At 37.9% G+C, this 24,477-nt stretch overlaps 1 protein-coding gene across 2 annotated transcripts in view; it reads right to left on the bottom strand.

Annotated features, from left to right (window-relative positions):
* Window positions 1–24,477, bottom strand: part of LOC127417299 (inositol 1,4,5-trisphosphate receptor type 2-like) — a 115,937-nt gene that overhangs the window by 13,062 nt on the left and 78,398 nt on the right. For both annotated transcript variants that reach the window (XM_051657225.1, XM_051657226.1), the window contains 13 exons: window positions 23,951–24,061; window positions 22,849–22,944; window positions 22,605–22,721; window positions 19,269–19,379; window positions 18,580–18,772; window positions 17,264–17,389; window positions 12,079–12,254; window positions 11,272–11,436; window positions 10,945–11,128; window positions 9,973–10,047; window positions 7,284–7,414; window positions 6,730–6,895; window positions 5,527–5,687 (listed from right to left, as the gene is read on the bottom strand). In XM_051657225.1, coding sequence (XP_051513185.1) covers window positions 5,527–5,687; window positions 6,730–6,895; window positions 7,284–7,414; window positions 9,973–10,047; window positions 10,945–11,128; window positions 11,272–11,436; window positions 12,079–12,254; window positions 17,264–17,389; window positions 18,580–18,772; window positions 19,269–19,379; window positions 22,605–22,721; window positions 22,849–22,944; window positions 23,951–24,061 — 1,812 coding nt within the window. The remainder of the gene's footprint in view (window positions 1–5,526; window positions 5,688–6,729; window positions 6,896–7,283; window positions 7,415–9,972; window positions 10,048–10,944; window positions 11,129–11,271; window positions 11,437–12,078; window positions 12,255–17,263; window positions 17,390–18,579; window positions 18,773–19,268; window positions 19,380–22,604; window positions 22,722–22,848; window positions 22,945–23,950; window positions 24,062–24,477) is intronic.

Below are 24,477 nucleotides of genomic sequence, written 5' to 3'. Positions count from 1 at the left end.
AGAGCACCTCAAAGCAAGTCTGCATCTGGTTTCCATGGAAAATAAAATGGGAAGGGGAAAATTTGCTTTAGGCAAAAACTGCAATTAATTGGTTCCGGCACACAGTTTATTATGAGATCTATGGAAAACATGAAAGCCTTCTTGAAAGAGGAGTGCTAAAAACATGGGTGAAGTGAGGACAGAGGAACAGAGGCTAGACTGTGGTGGTCAAGTCTCATGAACCATCATATTTTTCAAGGTCTGGCACTGAAAGATGTTACCTAAGGATACAAGAGGGAGCACAAAAACAACTCACATAACTTATGGCAACTTTCTTATGGCCAGATGGGGGAAAAGAAAGACTAGGCACAAATTATCTTTTTTTTTTTTTTATGAGCTTTAGACAGCATTAACCAGTTTAGAGTTTAGCCAGGGCCAACTGATCATCACTTACTGTTTTAAATTATCCATGATTAATGAATTGAACATTGAACATTCAGTGATAAGGGTGTCAACCAGCTGTCTTATAAACTCTCTGTGCATGGGAAATATTAATGGGTTTAGATATTGAATATCTCAGCATTAGCATAGAGACATTTCAGAAATTATTTCCCAGATTTAAAGAAGCCATATTCTTTATGAATCAAAAACAGAGCCTTACTGAATTACTAAAACTGACCCTGAGAATTAAATGGGTTGTTTATACAACAGTACCTTAAAGACGTCTATATGTACATTATCTCTATATTGACTGTGAACTAAACAGGTACATGAAGGTTAGCCAGTAGTGTTTAATGGGGGTTGACCAAGTTATTGAATACTGCCCTAACTTTAAGGCAAGTTATGTCACTCAGCACCTCCATGCAAGCAGCTATTTTCTAGTCATACAAGTACAGCTCCTACTGTATGTCCTTGAATGGGGAAAGACTGAAATATCCAAAACGGTTGGTCAAGATTATAAGCAAATAACATGTATGAAATAAGCGATGACATCTGACAACAATGGTGTTACAAATTGTGCTGCTTTAGCTCAAATCACAAAAAAAGTCAATTTTTCAGGCTTCCTAAAGCCACCATGTTTAGTGTTACGATTTTTCCCATTCATTTGTATACCAGTGACCCTTTTCATAGTGTCTCTGATACCGCATAGGTGTTGGTATACAAATATGGGTGGTAACAGATTAATGTGCTCATGGTTGTGACATCATTGCCATGATGATTACTAAATAGCCGTTTTGCAATTTTGTTTGAATAAATGTTTCAGGTGGACTATTAATGTAAACATTTGTCCAGTGCGTCAAACTCAAAAGAGCTATTTCCAAAATGCAAAAAGAATCCATGATAAGTCTCCTATATAATATGGTGAGAATGTGAATTAGCATAGGAAATGCTTAAAGATCCATGCAATCAATCAATGGGTCCCCCTTTATTCATTGCTCCATATCTACAATTAGACATGAAAATACTGTAAAAGAATGGTTGCATATATTAAGTTATATTAACATATCAATCTTCTGTCTGATTTGGTCCATTAAACTTGAGAGTAAGTAACGTTTAAAAATCTGAAGTTTTCAAAGTTTCAACCCACCTAAATACTTCACCAAAGCTCATCTCCATGGCCGTGAACAAATATTACAATACATACACATACAAAAACCCAATCTCAGAAACCCTCACTCTTTACAAACTCCTCATTAACTGTTCCACATACACTTGGGTATAAACGTTGGACAACTCCTTCCATTCCTACGATTAAAATCTAATAAACATTGTTTTGTTATGGGACTAGTGTAATTATGCATCTGCAGATGTGTGTTCCAGCAGACCTCATAAAGATAAAAATTATAAGAACAGATAACAGTTATGTTTCATCAGGTCTATTTGGAAGTGTGGCATGGTTCATATCACAAATGACACATCACCTGCAAAACACTAATGCTCTGGCCCTAGATATTGTGCCCCAAGTCCTGAAACATTCTTTAAGCCAGGGGATTTTAAACTAGGACTCCCGAATATGATGATCTCCTTGAGAGGAAAATATAAATGCAGCTATATTGTTTCAAACACAAACACCCATTTAGCATAGAGTTTTAGGAAAATATTAAGTGCAATATTATAAACCAACATGCTGTTTCCAAAATATTGCCTTTTATATTGCCATTGTTTATATTGTCATTTTCTTTCATATCGTCATTAAAATACTACCTAAAAATATTTACTTTGCATTAAGTTGACTGCATAACTTTTTCTACACACTATCAGAGTAATGTTAGATGTATAAACCTGAAGAGAAACATTATCAATTAAATTTAAATTAATTTGTATAGAACTTTTCACAATGGCATAGTCCATAGAATAAAATAATTGTGATTTATCTCATGATTTCTGACTTTCTGTTTTTAGACAGCATAAGGAAACAGTAATAATTTACAGTTAATGTAGAGTTACTAAATGAATATCTTAATTTTTCATGTTAACTTTGATAACCCCTGCTCTAAGCAAGTACAGGAATGCAAATTCTTTTAGCAATAGGCAGGCTTGATTTAATGCATCACTGCATTCTGAATTATGTCAGAACACAATTTATAATGAAACACAAGTGTGCATTGCATTCTTAGTGTTGCTGCAAAACAAAAACTTATTTTATGCTCGTTTTTCTTTTTCAGGTCAACTCAGGACAGAGCAACAATTTGAATTTGAAGGAAATCATGCTGAGCTGAAGTTAAAGTTAATTAAATTGTCCATATGTTTACAGCTAGTTACATAAATATTAACACATATAGTTTAATGGCAAAGACATTTGATGGTAACCATCATGCCCTTAAGTACTTGTTTGTTACCACCACGGTAACACAAGAATGCACATTAAGCACGTACCACGGGGCACACACTTTCATTGCTCTTGCAAGGCATTCACATTTGAGTGTTTCCAGCCTTAAAGTGGAAGAGGACTTTTGCCAAGGTCACTGTTTAAAATAGAGCCAAGTGTAAATACCTGCATATTACTGAAATCTGTACAGAGTATGACACAGCTGTCAAGGATTGACACTGGCATGCTTTTGCCAGTTATTAGTGGACCAAACCCAGTAAAACAGAGGCTAATAATTTAGCTAACAGCTCACACCTTACAAACGTACGTGTGGACACACATACACTTCAACACATAGGCGCTGCTGCAGTTGTGTAGGGAATGTGTATGGGCTGTCATTAAAGTGCACTTAAACTTCTTCTCCCATCTGACAGACAGCATAAACGCTCGATCACGTGTCCTTATCTATTATCAGCATAAAGCTGCTGTTTTGTAATGGAAAGGCAGTTTCAGAGAGCTGCCATCAAACCAGTTCTGGAAATAGCTGCATGATTGCAATAATCAGTTTGATTAGCATAGCTGGCTGTTGCACACACTCCTGCAGTCATCTGTTAACACTCACACATGCCTGAGACACCCAGCTGGGAGAGAATGGAGAAAGGAAGAGGACACATGGCGAATGGGTGACCTTTGAACTTGCATTGATCACAAGTCTAGAGGTTGAGGAGTTTTTTTTTTCTTGTTTCTGCCTACAGAGCATGACGACTGTGTTGCCAAGGAGACGCCTGACTCACTGTGTGATAATGAGCAGAGTAGCAGGTGTGTGTGTGTGAGGGACAGGAGAGCACGTGTGTGGATAGGCTGAGCTAAAAGCAGGCCACTTGAGATAGGTTACATAAGAATGCTGTGACTGCTGCAGTACCTGCACACATACACACACCCACTCTCCAGCAGTGTGACAATCACACACACACACACACACACACACACACACACACACACACACACACACAATTATACTGAGATCTACCTGCTTCAATGTAAGGCTTTCTATGTGTTATTACCTTTAGAAGTGTAAATTTTCCAATGTAAAAAAGCTTTACCCCAAAAGAAACTATTAGTACTATATTTATTAGTGCTAAATATACTCTATGTAAGTATGATAATGAAAAAAACGTACCAACACAAGCTTGATTTCATGCATTGTTGCGTTCCTAAAAGTTTCAGAACGCAATTCATAAGGTGAACACCATCGTATGCGGCAATAAAACTTTTAAATGTGGGCAGTGAGGTTAAGTTGGGCTTAATTTGAGTGTGTTTTCAGGTGACTGGAGTCTACACACACACACACACACACACACACACACACACACACACACACACACGCCAGACTGTAGTAGTTTGCATTCTGTTACTGTTTCATGTGGGCTGATACAAGATCCTTTTATAGAAACAATTACACTGCCAAAACAAAACAATTATTAGTTATGCATTGCCCATGTCTCATTTATCCTATCTTAGACTTAATGAGAGCCCTTGTGTTTGTAGTAACACAAGATACTTAGTAAATAATGTGCTAATAGAACTTGTGTGTCCTTCAGTAGGCCTGCATAGAACCAAAGCGATGAAATCAGTCAAATATCTATATCACATAGAACATAACAGAATACCTGATCAAGATAACAGAAAACATAAATCATAAAACCTGTTTTATTCTCCTCCCCTCCAATATGATAGTTAGCCCTGCTCTGCCCATTATCATAATGAGGCAGCCCTCTTAATAAGGGTTTTTACTCTTAATTACTACACTGCTTTCAGTGTGCTCTGTGAGAAACAAGGCACAAGAGAAGGTCACACACACATACAAACATATAACTGAATGCGCACACACACTAGGGAATCTTAAGGGATGTTCACTGACTCTTTCTGCTGGAGCCCAGTCAGTTTGGACAGGCAGAGATATAGACACCCGCACACACCCACACACACAAATGCACTCACTGGCGAGTCCTGGGTTTGTCACTGCCAGCAAAGTCAACAAACACAAAGCATACAAGAATCCAGTTACAAAGCAAACTTGTTTAATCAAAACACAGATTGTGCTACTATTGCGTGTTTTATTGAATATTATAATCATGAATTTGGAAATGAATTAACTTGAGTAAAAAGGATCTTGCATTTGATGATTACGTACATGTGCTTTCGTGCCTTGTACATGTAAACATTTGGTTGAATTTGAATTGTTTTATGAGTTCTGCTCATGTTAATATGTCACCAAGATGTTATCTAACTGTCTGAATGAGGTTTTGTTAAAATTGCAAAAATAACTTTGATAGTATTGAAAGCACCAGTTATAAGGGGTTGAACATTCTAAGCAATTCAGTAATGTTTTGTCATTTTCCAGCAAAAAATGATGATGAAGTAAGCTCTCATGGAGTTACATTATAGCTGTAAAATTTCCATCTATTGCTGCAAATTAAAAACATTATAAATTATTTTATTTATTATTATTATTTGGAGGAAAACAACATTTAATGATGAATATAAATATATTTTATTCTGAAATAAAGTGTTACAAAATAAATCAAATCGTCTTATTTTTTTGTGGTGGGATGATTGAAAATATCGCCAGAGGAAGTAAAAATCTGAACCACTGTTGAGACTGGACCAACCGAAAAAAATCCTTATTGTTGGGCCCTGTTGACATATCATGGTACCAAATGTGGTGATGAACTAACCTTAATCATCTGGGCCACGTAGCTCTCAGGGCCCGTGTACTCAGTGGGGTCCTTTACCTTCACCAAGACCAGGAAGTACAAGTAGTGCCACATGTTGTGCTCTGATTTGATATGCTCCTCAAACGACACGGTCTTGTTATCAAACTTGTCTCTTTCGAGGCCTGAAGAACAACAGGTAATAAAAATGAAAGATTCTTTAAACAAAGGTCTCATTCTGTCTATCAAAATCTCGTTTCATTTATGGCATTCCACTGATATGTTTATAGTAAAACTTCCCCCAAATTTGTTCTTTTCTTTCGAAAAATGTATTTCCTCTTAAGTGGCTGAAATGTTAACATGATCATAGTTCATAGTTCTATCATAAACCCACATATACAAATTCAATGAGTCGGTTTAACAGTGTATGACAGGGCATGACTTGCTTAGAGCCACTCTACTGGCTAGTTCCAATGAAATGTTTCACTGTTGTGCAGATGTTGAGCAGAGCTGTCATTAAAGGAGCCACTTTCGTAGCATTTTATTTTTTTCCCTTTAAATTAACTTACAATGTTAGTCAATGTTTGTTGCATTAAAACAGACATAATTTGGTTTTAATCACCATTTTCCACCCTCACATATAAGATTTTATAACTACTGTATGTTTAAAGGAATTCTGTCATCATTTACCTGTCCTAATGTTGTTCCAAACCAGTATGACTTCATTCCATGGAACACAAAATATTTTGAAAAATGTCTAAGCTGCTCTTTTTTTCACACAATGAAAATGAATGGTGACTGGGGCTGTAAAGCTCCAAAAAATAAATGTTTGTGTGGATTGGAGAAGGGGCTTTGCACTTTGAAAACAGTCATAGTACACTCAAAAATGAAAATTCTGACATTATTCACTCACCCGCATGCTGTGTCAAACCCATATGACTCTTTGTTCTGCAGAACACAAAATTAGATATTTGTGTTTTGAGAGTGAATAATGACTTTTATTTCACTCTCTCTTTTGTGTGCATTTTTAAGCTTTAAAGTGAGTCAGAATCAACTGCTAATGTGTGTAAATCACTGATCACAACATTCTTTAAAATATCTCATTTTGTGCTCTGCAGAAGAAAGTCATATAGTTTGAAATGACATGAGGGTGAGTAAATAATGATTTTTTATTTTTGGGTGAACTATTCCTTAACCAGATCAATGTCCCCTTTAAGAAAGACATACCACAAATAAAGCAGGTGGTCTTCAGAATCTCCTCCTTTCCCTGTTTCTCACTCCTGAGGTCAGCAAAGGTGTCGATGATGACACCAAAAATGAGGTTCAACACAATAATAATGACAATGAAGAAGAACAGGAGGTCGTACACAACACGTGCCGGGAACATGGGCTCCTGAGTAGGAACAGTAGGAGCGTATTTGTTGAATTTGTCTCTTAAAAGCAAAAGGTTAGTCCTACAGAACTCATAAACAACTGCAGTGATTTCTTCTCAATTACAGTTTATCATCAAATTATTGATCTGTAGTTTTCAATCATTCCCAGAATAGACTTGAACAGACAGCAGCCTTTGACGCCAGAGTGACTGATTTTACAATGCTGCAAAGAATTTAGACAGATAAACGAAGAGAAAAACAAATGCAGAGGCCTGTGTAAGCATGATGTACAGATGCTTGTGGATTCCGCTGCTTTAAATGTGGATTATACTGACAGTATTAGTGACGCTGGAAAATATTTATTGGCATCTCTCATGTCTAAGTGTGTTGTTGCTGATTTCTGTTCACCTCTTTGGAGAGTTTGCGCAGTACATCTGCGATTCCTCCTCCGTTCCTCAGCCCGTGGTTTAGAACCGTAATGATACACATCAGCAGGGTGTCACATACGCGCTCTGTACCATCTTCATCATCTTCCTCCGCTGGGATGGACACACACACATACATGCACACACACACACACACGCCATACAGACCCAGACAACATAATAGTTTTAAAGGTTTATGAATAGTGAATAGTTTTATTAGGATTTACTATATTTATTTAAACTAACCATGATTTTACTATGTATTGTAACCATGACAGTAACCCTTTGTGTGTGACACTGAAAAGTGTTTTGTAGTTAGTAAATGTCTACGTATGTTGTCAAGCTGGTCCCAGCCTCCTCCTTCCCATGCATTCCTTGAACCCCATTACATTGGTGCCAAAACCCGGGAAGGAGGAGGGATGGGCTGTCTTGGAGTCCTCGCCGCTGCTGTCCGCTGGGAACGGAGGAGTCGCTGCAGTCCGCCGGAGGAACCACTGCCATCCGCCAGGAAGCAGAGGAGCCGTTACCATCGGCAAGGGGTTGGAGGACTCGCTGCCGTCCGCCAGGAGAGGAGTGGCTGAGGACAAGGCGACGGGGTGTCTGAGGACTGGCGAGCGAGTTTTTTTTCTCTCTCTGTCTCTCCCCCTCACTCTTTCCCTCTCCCCTCTCCCTTTCCCCTCATCTCTCCCAGGGCTCCAGAGAGGCGGGGAAGACCTCCCGGCAGAAGGATGGCTGGAATGGCAACACCTCCCCTCCAGGAAGAGAGAGGAATTCAACAAGCCAGAGGTTTCCCCGGCCTGAATCGGGCGGTGGAGGAGTGTGATGAGGAGGAGGGCATGGCCGGGCCGTGAGGATGCATGCCCGGCGCTGAATTGTCCTAATCAGCCAAGAGGGGGATAAAGACGAGCCGGAGGCACCAGTTCGAGAGAGAGAGAGAGAGAGAGAGAGAGAGAGACACACACGGCCGCTGTGTGTGTGTCTATGTGTTTATGTTTAAGTTGATTTATGTCATTAATGTTATGTTGACTGTTCTGCCGGTTCCCGCCTCCTCCTTGCCCATCCTGAACCCCGTTACAGCTCTATATATATGATTTGAGTTTTTCACATACCAAATATTATGAAATTCTTATTTAATCCATTTTGCTCTCAAACTGCTACAGTATATTGATAATATAATTTGTAATAAAAATGTGGTATCAAGAATTTTCAGCAGTTTTTTTTTTTTTTACTTTTGAACCTCACTGCATTAATTACTTACAGTATTATTACAGTGCTCGTGAAGGCTAATATGCTTTTAAAATATATTTTATCAGGAGGACTGACTAGAAAAAAGAAAGAAAGAAAGAAAGAAAGGAAGGAAGGAAGGAAGGAAGGAAGAGTGAAGGAATGAGAGGGTCAGGGTAAGTAAGGAACAAGTGAGGTACAGAGAGAGGCAGAGGTCAAAAGAAAAAAGAAAGAAAGAGAGAGAGAATGAAAGACGGAGCACACGTGTTAAAACCACAGGCACAGGTGATCTATAAAGACTCACATGGCAACGCAGAACAAAGAAGCACATGAGTCATCTCCCCAGAGCACACACACGCATGCACATACACAGGTCATCACCTAAGGACCTTAACCTCTATACTACATACAAACAACTAGCCCTTTAAAACATAAACACTTATAAAAACCTTAAACACACAGACACAGAGATAGATCAGCATGCATCCATTGATGCAAATCATGTAATACATTGAGAAAAAGGGTGTGAAGAGTAAAAACAAAGAAGAAATCCAGAATCATTTTTAACATCCTTATAAATGAGAGGCTCAAACCACATAATACATTTATTTTCTTGATTATTTAGCCTAACAATACAATCCCACTAAGAGACATCACGATTGTTACATTAGGGTTGTAATGTTCACAGAGTCAGTACTGCAAATGGGGAACCATTTAATACATACAATTGCCCCAGAAAGTATATGGACACTACTCTTATTTATTTTATTTTTTTTTCAATTTCATTAAACTCAAAACATTAATGACGTATTAATGCTCATTTCCACTCAGCCAAGTTAGCTGTTACATTTCACTGTTGTGTGTGCAGTGTTTCTATAAATTATTTTATGTTGAAACCATGCAATTATATTCTATCAAACATTTGAATAATAATAATAAAAAGCATGAATGTCCTGCATTAGATAACAAAACATCAAGTGGCATCAGCAAACAAATTATTTTAGTCATGTTGGCAATGCCTTTTAAACAACTGGTCCCAATGTCATTTTAGTGACTGTATAAAGTCAGTTCCCATCAAGTTCAAACAGGTGTCCTCACAGAGCAACCAAAAGTGTAGTTCATTACATTAACTACGGACACGTTCCACTAATGTCTGATTACCAGAAAGTGTCAAAATACCCTTTGTCTTCATTCTGAAGAGTATTTCTGCAGTTTTATCATTTAAAACCTAACAAATTTCTTTTTGAGAAATGTTCTGCGTGAAAAGTGTGCTTGTGCTATCGTGTTTTAAAATAAATGCCACCTATTTGATTTGATATTTGATAGGCCACTGTGTATGAAGAGAGTGTAGATCTAATGTAACGGCATTCATACATTTTAAGTGTGGCTTCAGTGTCCAGATACTTTTTGGGGCCACTGTAAGAACCAATCAAGGCATGCCGACTTACCGTGGTGAGGGCTAAACGGAGATTTAGAACAGGTCTCAGAAACACAGGTCATGGGCTCCTTCATGTCTGGTCTCTCTAAAAGACAAACCAGACAAACAGTCAATATCAAATACACTTTTCCAGGAGCTATTGTCAAAACAATAAAGCCTGCATTTGTATCATGTGCAATTCAAAAGACTCATTTTAGTTAGTTTCTTTTTCATATTTATGGAAAAACTATTTAAACTGCAAAAAGCAGGACATCCAAAGCTCACATACAGAATCAAATTATTTATATTTCAACAACAGAATCTTTGTGAATGTTTTAATAAATCATGTTGATTCCAGTGCATGAATGTGTTTTATGCATGTGCCCTTACAGTCCCCAGTGCTTGTACAGTGCTGCAGTGCACAGAGGAAGTGATTACATAAGGGTGTGTGACCACTGCTGTGTTATGCAACAGGTGCCATGTGCTAGCAGGTCCTCTCCCATCTCAACACAGCCATACGGCCATGTGTGCTCATATAAACACACACATATGGACATAAGTGTCAGCACCTTCCATTGCGGTAACACAACATCCACGTGTTCAGGTATGTACTAATAAACATATACTAAATATATACTGAATATGTCATGTGATGTGGAAGTTCTAGGCCAGTATTCTAAAATCATTTGGACATAAAATGCCTTTGTGCTTTAAAAAGATGGCAACACGTACACAACATGCTGTAATTTCCAAATGACCAGCCAAATGTACATTTTAAACCCCTTTACACCTGTCATTAATGTGCATTAAAAGCCAGGTGTCAATGCACCCAGATGCATTTTGATCAGATTATTATACATGGGTGTGTCATGAAACTTCACACTGACAAACGATAATGACTTCACCAATTGAAAACATTTTGGAAATATGAAATGGAAGACCAAAACCACAAGTTTTTATGCTTCAGTACAATTTACAGCTAGGACTCAGGTACACTTCATACTTAGGTATGGTAGGCGGTCCACTTCCATAAGGAAGTCATCTTTAAAGAAGAGGAAGGCCACAATGGAAAAGAGGTAGACCAGGATGATGGCCAGAACAGCTGTGAGGAAGATGGAGCGGCCGTTCTTTGTCACACTCCTCATTACGTTTAGAAGCGTTTCCTCTCTACGTACCAGATCAAACAACTATAAAGAAGGCAAGAAAGACGATGAGAAAGAGAGAGTTTGAAAGGACCTAAACATAATTAAACTAGGAAAATAAAAATCACATACATGTTTCATTTACTGTTGTAACTCAAGATTATTCAGCAAAATGTTTGAACTCGTACCAGAATGCTGTAGAAGAACTCGTGTACGAACAGACCCAACATACACACGATGACGTAACTGACATGGAGAAGGAAGAAAATGTCCATGATGACTGCTTTGTACCCTCGTGTGAACGTGCCCTGGTTCCCCACAAAACTCACCAGGAACACAATTTTATTCAGCAGCTGTGAAGACAGCATTAACATCAACATTAACATTAAAAGACTAGTTTCAAATGCATTCAGTATAAGCCTTATTGTCATATCACTTCTAGAAGACGCCTTGTGTGGTGTCTACTATAAAATGGATCCCAGACTCCTAGAATCTGTTTGAGCACATGTCTCTTTTGGTTTGTCATGTGGTGCCATAATGGATGAAGCAGATGCCAGCTTGAACAGATGCACACAGACTGACACAACAGAGGGAAGTGTCAGCAGTTTCAAGACTGCAACTCCAGTTGGCTGGGAGAGAGGCATAAAATCGCTCTCATTTTTTATCTGAACGCACATCAAGCACATCAGCCTCTTCTGTCATCGTAAGTGATACTGATTCAAAATGGCAATGCTACATCGTCTCCTGCCATCTTTCATATTACGCCAGATATTGAGTAGCTTCCAGTAATTAATCAGTATTAACGATTAATCTGCGGACTTCCTCACCACCAGCAATACCGGCATATGATGTTTATTTGTTAACAACTGGTCTTTTCTAATAGGCCTGTGGTTGGTTTTTACGTTCAAATACACTTTGACATTTAATCAATTCATGGTCTCGGAGAATGGATGGGATAAATGAAGCATGAACGATTGCTAATGAGTTTGCCTTACGTTGACGGCCCCCAGCAGCAGCAGTGTGGGTCCTAAGCCCAGCGTGTATATGGAGCGGAGAATGACGGTGACCAGAAATGCCAGGATCCCCCCGGGCCGAGGTAGGAAAAACAACATAAAGGTGCTCACGACCACTGCAACCCAAAGCAAGACAGATACGAATGGTGGCAAGATACCTGAAAAACAAACAAACAAACAAACTCCTTTATCTGTTGAATAAATACGGTGTGCCTAAGAATCTTTGGGATGGTACACCTCTGACCGTTTTTGCTCATTCTACTCAGCAATCACTTGGATGTAAAATGCTTTGGTGATAAAAAAAAATAAATAAAAAAAAAATGGTTATCGGGTACAAAACATACTGTAAACTGGCCATATGCACGTTTCAGAAGCATCAAAACTATAAACCACAAGAGGTTGTGTATTACAGTGATTTTATCAAAGGTAAGGATTGTTCTTAACCTCGTGTGACCCTTCATACACATGTGTGGGTGTTGTATTCTGGCTTCGCTATATGCAACACATAATTTAAATTCATTTAATCAGACTGATCTCAGTTCAGAAGACTCTGTGCTGTCAGTAAAGGGTTAAGCTTTCGATGTACAGAGTCATGTGACAAAACAACATGGCGCCGATTACAGCGGAGTTTGTCTTTAGGAGAAAGACCAAAACGACATCTGGTAAGAAATCTAATTAAGTTTTTACATTGAAACCAGTTTGTCAAAAGATTAGAGTCTTTAGTTTCATCCGATATGCCATTTTTAAGATTTGAGCTATTTATTGCGAAACACCACGCTGCTAAACACAATGTACACTAATGTGTACTTTAGTGCTTTTTTTCTTTAGAAATCCTATATTTACTGTGCATTATCAAATTGAGAATCAATGGGTTCATCCAAAAGCTAAAAATGTTTGCTTTCAGAGGCTTTAGATCGAGTTAGGATGAAAATAAGGTGCATTTTGAACTGTTCTGAGACCAGTGCAGACAGACAGCACACTGGAGGTCATGAAGTCATTCACCTAATAGGGAGCAAGGGTGCATCCTATAGATTTCCCATGCAGCTAAGTACATTCACTCCTAAAATCAGAACAAAAGTTCAGTTTCAGGCTGCAGATGATGTTTGGACTACTCAACATGTTTGGCAGACATGAGGACAATGATAATCAGTACTTAGATTCAGAATTTATAATGTATACTTTTATTTTAACATGGTTGGCAGTGATTGGACGATGGTGGGTACTACTTTGAATCAGTATTAATTATGCTAATTTCTGATGGATAAAATGATTCAGCACTGGCTTTCACTTGTTTGTTTGACAGTGCAAATATAGAACATTGAGATTTTGTTGCCAAAGTAGAAAAAAAATAATTGTAACATAAATGTCAAATCATGTCTATAGTTTTTTATTTGTGCTTTTCCCAATACACATTGTTCTAAAGCAGCTTTAGAGAAAATCAGCTGTAATGTCTGTAACATCTCAAAAACATGAATAAACAACACTCCTGCAAAAATAATAAACAATTTGATATAAAAAAAAATAAATAATTATATATATATATATATTCCCTTTTTCAGGACACTGTATTTTAAAGACAATTTTCTAAAAACCCAAATAACTTTACAGATCTTTATTGTAAAGGGTTTAAACAATGTTTTCCATGCTTGTTCAATGAACCATAAACGAACCATAAATGAACATGCGCCTGTGGAACAGTCGTTAAGACACTAACGGCTTACAGACGGTAGGCAATTAAGGTAACAGTTATAAAAACTTAAGACATTAAAGAGACCTTTCTACTGACTCTAAAAAACACCAAAAAAAAGATGCCCAGGGTCCCTGCTCATCTGCGTGAATGTGCCTTAGGCATGCTGCATGGAGGCATGAGGACTGCAGATGTGGCCAGGGCAATAAATTGCAATGTCCGTACTATGAGACGCCTAAGACAGCGCTACAGGGAGACAGGAAGGACAGCTGATCGTCCTCACAGTGGCAGACCACGTGTAACAAACACCTGCACAGGATCAATACATACGAATATCACACCTGAGGGACAAGTAAAGAATGGCAACAACAACTGCCCAAGTTACACCAGGAAGGCACAATCCCTCCATCAGTGCTCAGACTGTCTGCAATAGGCTGAGAGAGGCTGGACTGAGGGCTTGTAGGCCTGTTGTAAGGCAGGTCCTTACCAGACATCACTGGCAACAATGTCGCCTATGGGCACAAACCCACCTTTGCTGGACCAGACAGGACTGGCAAAAAGTTCTCTTCACTGACGAGTCGTGGTTTTGTCTCACCAGGGGTGATGGTCGGACTCGTGTTTATCGTCGATGAAATGAGCGTTACACCGAGGCCTGTACTCTGGAGCGGGATCGATTTGGAGGTGGAGGGTCCGTCATGGTCTGGGGCGTTGTGTCACAGCATCATCGGACTGAGCTCGCTGTCATTGCAGGCAATCACAACGCTATGCATTACAGGGAAGACATCCTCCTCCCTCATGTGGTCATCCTGACATGACCCTCCAGCATAACAATGCCACCAGCCATACTGCTTGTTCTGTGAATGATTTCCTGCAAGACAGGAATGTCAGTGTTCTGCCATGGCCAGCGAAGAGCCCGGATCTCAATCCCATTGAGCACGTCTGGACCTGTTGGATCGGAGGGTGAGGGCTAGGACCATTCCCCCCGGAAATGTCTGGGAACTTGCAAGTGCCTAGGTGGAAGAGTGGGGTAACATCTCACAGCAAGAACGGGCAAATCTGGTGCAGTCCATGAGGAGGAGATGCACTGCAGTACTTAATGCAGCTGGTGGCCACACAAGATACTGACTGTTACTTTTGATTTTGACCCCCCCCCCTTTGTTCAGGGACACATTATTCCATTTCTGTTAGTCACATGTCTGTGAAACTTGTTCAGTTTTTGTCTTAGTTGTTGAACCTTTTTATGTTCATACAAATATTTACACATGTTAAGTTTGCTGAAAATAAAAGCAGTTGAAAGTGAGAGGACGTTTCTTTTTTTGCTGAGTTTATATATATATATATATATATATATAGTAACTGTGCAAAAGTGTTAGGCACATAAGATGTTTCACAAAAACATTTGTCTTAAGATGGTTATTTATATCTTCAGCTTTAGTGTGTCAATAGGAAATATAAATTTTACACTCCCAAACATTCCTTTTGAAAATATAAAAGAACAGAAAAGAAGAACAGGGAACACTGCAACAGATGGCATGACCCCTACAGAGCCCCCCACTGAAAAAAAAAGTCAGTCTGGGATTACATAAAGAGATGGAAGAAATGAGAAAAATAGATAGAAGAACTGTGGCAAATTCTCCAAGAAGCTTGGAACATCTTATCAGCCAACAACCAAGAAAAATTGTGTCCAGGTGTACCTAGGTGAATTGGTGCTGTTTTGAAGGCAAATGTGGTCACACCAAATATTGATTTAGCTTGTTTTATGTTTACTGCACCATGTATAATGTTAATTTATAAATGAAAACTATTTATGGCATTATTTTTGAAGACATCCACACTATGCAACAGTTTTCACAAGTGCCTAAAACTTTTGCACAGTACTATATATATATATATATATATATATATATATATATATATATATATATATATATATATAAAATAAATTTCACAACTTAGTTCTGCTGTCCACATATGCAGACATACATTTTTAGGAAAACAATTTGCTCTAGAATTTGCTCTTTTTTTTTTTTTTTGCATGTTTATTAGGTGCTACTAATCAAAAAGGGAAATGTAAATTGCACACAGCAGTCACGCCCGGGTCTCAGAAGGTTAAAACTACCTTACACATGATAAAATGAAATGCACAGACTACAACACACAGACTCCAGTGGCAGGAACAGCAATATGATGAAAGACAGCAATATTTAATAAACGGTTCAATTTATTATTAAATATAATTGTAATAAGCAATTAACTATATGACTTCAATTACTTCTGCCAAGTAATATAGTTAACTACCCTAGTTGTAAGCTGTTTGCTGTTGCCAAGCAACAGAGCATGTTAATATATATGTGGTCACAGGTGTGTGTTTATTACAACAGCTGTGAACGTGTCTCATCCAATCAGAATTGAGACCCCGTTTACATCTGGTATTAAGATGCGTCTCGAGTGAACCGATCACTTGTGGTCAGGCAAGACATCGCTGTTTACACCTGGTTGCTTAAATGCATCTCCTGCGACTACTTGTGTTTGGATTTTGAGGGGAGGGTCTCTGATTTCATGATGACATACAGTCGTCAGTGTGTTACAGCATGATAATAAACAGCAAAAAAGTCAGAAAAGACAAGGAAAGTGCAAACAAAACCGTTGTTTCTGCCAGATGCAGTAGAAATTTAATGCAAGCACAATCACAACATTTACAGCAAAATTATCCATTGTTTCAGTAAAGTACCTGTGTTAGCTGAGCTGCACATGTGTGTGCTTTTCATCTGTGTCACTGCATGTTTATATCAGACACACTGAAGATTTATGAAGATCCATGAAGTTCTCATGCTTGAATGAATGTATCCGCTTTTTCAAAATTTCTGATCGAATGGTAACTTCCTTTTAAAGCAGCACATAACCGGCAAAGTTTAAACACTTGTTGTAGCACAGCAGTTGATTCACAGGTGAGGGGTGGCGCTTCACTGCTGTCCGTTACGCATCAGGATGGATTAGCATTTACACCTCAAATGCAATGTGATCACATGTTATTTGACTACCTCCGTATGTGGTTTTTGTGATCCGATCACAAAACGGTTTAGACCCTGTTTAGACATGTATTTAGTGCTCATCCCTTGTGATCCGATCACCCAAAATGCATCTTAATATCAGGTGTAAACAGGGTCTTAGGGTTGGAACTGCCTATTTTATAAAAAACTGTTTACTAACTTCATAATGCCAATGCAACTCCTGGATGAATTCATACAAACGAGGCAAAAGGTCAGATTTGAAAACCATTTCGATGTAAAAGCCCTTGGTGCTCAAAACAAACAGGGTCATGTGTACAAAACATGCAAAAATTTCAAAAAGATCAATTATACACATTATAAACGTCTTAAAATAACACTGTAGATAACTTTGCCTTAAATAATTGAATAATGACACTAAACAAGAAAAGATGAGTTTAGATGTGTTTTTCAGTTATTCAGCATGCCATACCTTCATCTCCATCATCTCCAAATGGGTAGAAAAGTGCCACAGCTAAGTTGACCAGCACAGCCAAATTGAAGGAGATACTGCCCCATAGAGATATGTGTTTTGACACCCAGAAAAGTGGCGCGTTATCTGCAAACACACAACAATACATCAGTTAAATTACTCAATATGAAGTAGGGCTGCCCCCTGATAGTCGACCAAATGTTAGTTGATGAGAATAGTCTTGGTCGATTTTTTAAATTTTTTAAATTAATTAAAAATTAATTACACAAATGAAGACATAAAAACAATTATAAATGTAAAAATAATAATTATAATGATGATAATAATCACTGAAATATAAATCATGGTTCGAGGTGAACATGTTTTTGTATTATTTTAAGTTTTAATCACAGATGTATAGGCTGCAGAGTTGTGTTCACAATGAACTGCTCTGTGGAAAAAATAAAGTGAACTGAACTCAAAACACCTCCTGATTTGAGATGTCTGAGGTCATTTGCAGCACTCATAGACGATACTGTGCTTGCATAAAAAAAATTAAAAAAAATCGGAAGACAGAAACAAAGAGTGAGAACCTTTTAGATTCGCGTGTTCCACGAGATTGCACGCCTCCGTATAAACATGCACATAGACAGCTTTTCTGTCATCTGTTCTTAATAATACAATAAAGTGTGTTTCTTTAAGCGCGTGTCTGTGTGTCTACGGGCAAATTATTTGTAATAATAATTTGATAATAATTATAGCCTAATAATAATAATTAATTTAATACATTAATGGGAAAACGAGCTAAATATCATCTTGACATCAAAGGCATCAGCTATTGGCAATCACTCTGACCATCGTTGATCCCCGAGATCATCGTCTGTCGGCACAACCCGAATGTGCATTTCTTTCTAAAAATTAACAAAATGTTCAGACAGTCTCTTTGCTGATTTTTCTGACACATTCAGAATCATTACCGCTTTTGCCGGTGTCACTGCGGCTCACTTTGTGCATGCGCTGGTAAAATTTATATTTTAAAGGCTCATTATTACGGTTTAGTATTTCTCTGTAATGTAGAACAGTGTTAGCAATGTTACTTATAACATTCTTTCTCAGCCCTGGAACTTAAACCATTTTCTGATGCCCCCCCAAAATATATATATTTAAGTAATTAAATTAATATCATAAACGTGCGATTAGTCAACTAATGGCTTAAATTAATGCCTACTAGTCGACTAGGAAAATCTATGGTCGGGGGCAGCCCTAATATGAAGTCAATATGAAATAGTGATGTGGTGATAAATTGTTACATTTGATTTTTGTGCAAAGCAACTCACTTCTTATTTTCTTCTGCCACCTCATCTCGTTGTAGAGGTCATCAAACTGCTGAAAGAAGTCATTGACTTTGCTGCCCTGATCATCTCGCTCTGTAGTTGTGAACACGCGCACTTTCGATTCTTCTGTCAGGTACTCACAGATATTGGGCACAGGAAACACGATCTGCTCCATTGTGCGATCATGACGCACGATCTGAAAAAAAAATTACAAATTGGCAGATCAATAAACAATCATCTTTAATTGACAATAGAGACAAAACAGGACTTGGAAACAGGATTTTAGAAATGCTGGAATAGAAAAAGGTGTCACGTTTTGGATTTAGAACAGCCAAAATATTTTTACTAATCCTACTAAAATTGGTGATGGAAACAAATGTAACTTCATAAAGTGCGTAATTTCTGGGCCTCTGGTAACACTAAACCGAATTGCAACAATAATGAATGCTTTCAAACTGGTTTCCCAAAAACTCCCCATGTCACACTTCAAAATCATGTCATTGGTTGAGCCAATGTTGCTTTGTCAGGCTGGTCTTGATGCTTAAACAGACAGAGCAACGTTTTAATCGTGCTCCAGAGCCTCAGTGGTTATGTTTTTCCAGGAAATCAACCAATGAATGGCTTACTTATAGTTGTCTCAGGATCTTATGCTGGGATCAGAGAAAGTACACTCTTTAGCTTTAAACATTTACCTCTATCTGAGCAGTGTGGTTGGCGTAATATCTGCGTGCTTCCTCTCCCTCGGCGTTGGGGTCTGGGCCAGGTTTCAAACTCTGCTGGAGGTCTTTTCTGTGTCGAGCCAACTGATTATCAAAAACACTGCAGTCAACACAACTGATTTATCAAACACCATCAACAACAGCTCAATATTACTACATTAGTGACACATTAGTGATTTAACTAAGACAGTTTACCAGTTTCATAATGGATGAGTCAATACACGAGAGGCCAGCTTGATCAATCTGATTACTACAAATTCAAAACATTTTAACAGCAACCAATGTAGGGGAGCTCTGATTTTTATCTAAATTACTCAATGTCAACAGTTACGTGGGGCAAGAAGCATTAGTAAGACAATGACATCCAGAGAAAACCTAATCTAAAACAGGGCACTGAAAACCGTTTGGTTGATCATTTCCAATACAATACGACGAATAACCAATAATGCTCTGCAAGAACCAAGCAATTCATTCAAGTATAAGAATCAACTCTTTAAAACATAACATTTTGCATCGCTTCGACATCTGCATTGGTTTACTACACATACACAATCATAAAAAGATCCCTTAAGGCCCATAGACTGCCTTAGTCACCATTCACTTTACATCGTATGGGGGAAGAAAAAAAAAAAAGATGGCATGTTTGCCTTTGTCATGATTCACTTCCATTGCATGTTTAAATTATTTTTTTTTTCATATACACCGATCAGCCACAACATTTAAACCACCTGCCTAATATTGTGTAGGTTCCCCTCGTGCTGCCAACCCGCATCTCAGAATAGCATTCAGAGATGATATTCTTCTCACCACAATTGTACAGAGCGGTTATCTGAGTTACCATAGACTTTATCAGTTCGAACCAGTCTGGCCATTCTCTGTTGACCTCTCTCATCAACAAGGTGTTTCCATCTGCAGAACTGCCGCTCACTGGATGTTTTTTGTTTTTGGTACCATTCTGAGTAAATTCTAGAGACTGTTGTGTGTGAAAATCCTAGGAGATCAGCAGTTACAGAAATACTCAAACCAGCTCGTCTGGCACCAACAATCATCCATGCGATTATCTTATCAGCCAATTGTGTGGCAGCAGACAGAATTTTCATTTTTGAGTGAACTATCCCTTTCATTTTACACTACCTTGTTCATCTCAATCCATGCACACCACATCTTCATTAGTTTATTTCTTATTTGTTGCACTTGTGTGTATTTCTATTATTTTCTATTATCCCTTTCATTTATATTAAAGAGTTAAATTACATTAATGCAACGACCTCATGAACTACAAAAAATAACCTTATGTCATTGTAAAATTACAATGACAATTAAGAGCTTGACTTAGAATACTTGACTAAAAAACAGATTTTACTTTAAGCACATAGAAGAATGTTACTACGTACAGGCAATTATTCCACACCCTCAGCGTCCATTCTTAACATAATGGCCTTAACGCGGCAAACAGAAGTGAGGGATTTTAATGCTTGTTTTCTTGCTCCTACTCAGGCTTATAGAACATGAGAGATGTGCAGTATTCAAGACTCAACAATTTTCACAGCAACCTTATCATTCTTGATCAAGAGCTAACATCAGGAGTCTGTTACAAGAACTGGAAGAGAGCAAGTCATGTGATCGAAAGCTTAACTGACACCACATAATATCATTGACTTTGCATTCTACTTCAAACCATGTAAACACAAGAAGATCTCTTATTTGGCGACACACACCAACATTGCTGGGCAAACAAAAAGAAACTGAAAACACAATGAAGAAAAAAGGACAGTGGGACCAATCAAACATTCCTCACTGTTTGTGGAAATGCTTATATCATCATTCAATTCATCTTCCTGAGCTTTAAAGTGAATGTACACTCATTTCTATGCATTAATTAAAACATTAAATTTACAGAGTGTTCTCTCATGGGAAGAGATTAAAGCTACTGTAAGTTTGAGCAAACTAAAGGAAGTTAAGACAAACAAACAAAATGCATCGATGAATTACTCAAAGGACATCTTTACTATGAATAAACTATTTATAGTATTTTTATAGATTTGTAAGTTCAACTGCAAGCAAACCAATGATATTATTCTTTTATTCTCTCTTTCTGTATGTGTGAGTCTTACTGTACATCCTCAGGCCCTGTTTTGTTTTCTTCATGTGAGGAACTACAGATGAAAATGATTCAGTTGAAGCTTAACCTCCCAAACTAGATCACATGGCCGCAGGCCACACTTACATTTAAAGGGTTAGTTCACCCAAAAATGAAAATTCTCTCATCATTTACTCCCACTCATGCCATACCAGGTATGTGACTTTTTTCTGCAAAACACAAACAAAGATTTTTAGAAGAATATCTCAGCTCTGTAGGTCCTCACAATGCAAGTGAATGGTGACCAGAATTTTGAAGGTCCAAAAAGCACAAAGGCAGCATAAAAGTAATCCATAAGACTCCAGTGGTTAAATCCATATCTTCTGAAGCGATATGATATGTGTGGGTGAGAAACAGATCGATATTTAAATCCTTTCTTACTGAAAATCGACACTTTCACTTCCGCATTCTGTGAAGTGACTTTCACTCTCACATTCACATTCAGCCACCTACTGGACGGGGCTAATCAAAGGTGGAGCTTGATAGTAAAAAAGGACTTAAATATTAATCTGTTTCTTCATCATATTGCTCCAGAAGACATGGATTTAACCACTGGAGTCTTATAGATTATTTTTATGCTGCCTTTATATCCTTTTTGAACCTTCTGAGTTCTGATCACCATTCACTTGCACTGTGAGAACCTACAGAGCTGAAATATTCTTCTAAAAATTTCTGTTTGTGTTCCCCAGAAGAAAGTAAGTCATACACATCTGGGATGGCATGAGGGTGAGTAAATGAGAATTTTGTGTGAACTATCCCTTTAAATACAGCAAAGCAAACACTGAAAGAGCTGTGCACACTTGCGCTTTTGTTCTCTTTTGAGTCCTCCGTGCGGTCTGATGTGCGTGAGGAAAACAGAGATAGAGGAACACTTAAAGTTATCCTAGTGTCATTATGAAAGCAGGCAGTTAGTGACAGAAATAATCTATCTGGCAGATGGCTGAGACCATCAGGAAAACAGATGGAAGTGAAGTTTGAGACTGAGAAATGTATATTGAAGGGCTTATCCCTTTTTTGCCAATAGGTTTTAGTTTACGTCCCAACAATGAACATGATTTGCTGCTTATTATTGCTAGTCACAAGTAGCTGGTATTAGGGGCAGGGACATTTTCACTTTTAAGAGCATTTTATTGGACAAACATTTGTATACGCCCCTGTGCAAATCTTACCTGATGGGCCAGGATGTAGATGTTGTGGCCAACGTCTTTAGGTTTGATCTGATCTGATGTCTCTTGATTAATCTCACTATCTTCTCCTTGATCATAGGCCTCATTCATCACCACAAACTGTTTATATACATACAGTCACACTGTATCAGAACATCACTTTATAACATTTATGTACAGTATGTTTTGACTGATAACATATGATCTCAAAAGTGCATGATGAACTGCAAATTCATGATAAGCTCACCAGTTCGCTGGGTCTCATCTTGTAGAGGATCTTCTCAGCATTCTCACTGTCATGACAACTCTCCATGATGGCCAGGAGAAGTTTAGATGCATTGTTCTGATTTGTCATCGTATAGAAAGGACATTTTAATGACATTTAAGACAGATAGTTCACCCAAAAATGAAAATTCTCTCATCATTTACTTACCCTCATGCCATCCCAGATGTGTATGACTTTCTTTCTTATGCAGAACACAAAAAAGAATTTTAGAAGAATTTTTCAGCTTTTTAGTCCACTCAATGCATGTAAATGTTGGCCAAACTTTGAAGCTCCAAAAAGAACATAAAGGCAGCATAAAAGTAATCCATATGACTCCAGTAATTAAATCTATATTTTCAGAAGTTATATGTTAGGTGTGGCTAAGAAACAGATCAATATTTAAGTCTGCATTCTTCTTCTGTTTTTGATGATTCGCATTCTTTGTGCATATCGACACCTACTGGGCAGGGAGGAGAATTTATAGTAAAAAAAAAATACTTACATTTTGATCTGTCTCTCACCCACACATATAATATCACTTCTGAAGATGTGGATTTAACAACTGAAGTCATATGGATTACTTTTATGCTCCTTTTTGGCACTTCAAAGTTTTGGCCACCATTCACTTGCATTGTATGGACCAACAGAGCTGAGATATTCTTCTAAAATCTTAATTTGTGTTCTGCAGAAGAAAAGAAGTCATACACATCTGGGATGGCATGAGGGTGAGTAAATGAAGAGAGAATTTTCATTTTTGGGTGAACTCTTCCTAAAAGGTGATTTAAGCAATTGCCACACTCCCCTGACTATTTATTGCCGATAACACCACCAAGAGCTGTCACAGAGACAGATATGATTTCTCGGGACACCTATTTCAGTGATTAAAACGCTTGCCAAACTTTTAAATTGCCATAAAGTGAAATATTCACTTATTTTTTATCGAAGAAGAAAAATTTTTGCAGATGTTTTTACACACCAAAACAAAATCAGAAATGCTTCAAAACAAGTCGTTTTGTCATCTGTGAAATATTATAATATTTGTATCACTTGTACCCTTATTGGAATTACATGAGCAAACGAGTACCTTCAGTTCCAGCACAAGGTCAAGTCGGTTCTTCCCCAAAGGATCAATTGGATTCACAATGAGAGCGATGATGATGTCAATGCCGTTTGACTCGTGCCTGGCTATGCATGACTGCAAAGGAGGAAATGCATAATCCATCAGCCATAAGAGCGTAACTGAAACAACATTTCTTATCCGAAAGTTTTCTGAAATTGAAAGCAAGTAGCAATATCTGATCATTTATTAAGCCTCTGGTGAGTGGAAAAATTATCTACTCATTTTTTACTCAGACTCATGTCATTACAAACTCATAAAATGGAAAAATTGTGAAGGTTGCATTTGTTGCTCTTTTTCATGCAATTACAAGGAATGTGAACAGGAGCTTTCAAGCTTCAAAAAGGACATAAAAGCACCATAAAAGTACCATCAAAGTAGTCTGTACAACTTGTGCACAATATTCCAATTCTTAAGTCATACGATAGGTTTGGATGAGAAACAAACCAAAATTTAAGTTGTTATTCACTAATAATATTCACCTTCAGGAAGCT

The sequence above is a fragment of the Myxocyprinus asiaticus genome, chromosome 26 (genome assembly GCF_019703515.2).
Source record: "Myxocyprinus asiaticus isolate MX2 ecotype Aquarium Trade chromosome 26, UBuf_Myxa_2, whole genome shotgun sequence".
Classification (NCBI taxonomy): Eukaryota; Metazoa; Chordata; class Actinopteri; order Cypriniformes; family Catostomidae; genus Myxocyprinus; species Myxocyprinus asiaticus.
The sequence above is the reverse complement of the archived record's forward strand: the minus strand, read 5'-3'. Positions and strand labels throughout refer to the sequence as shown.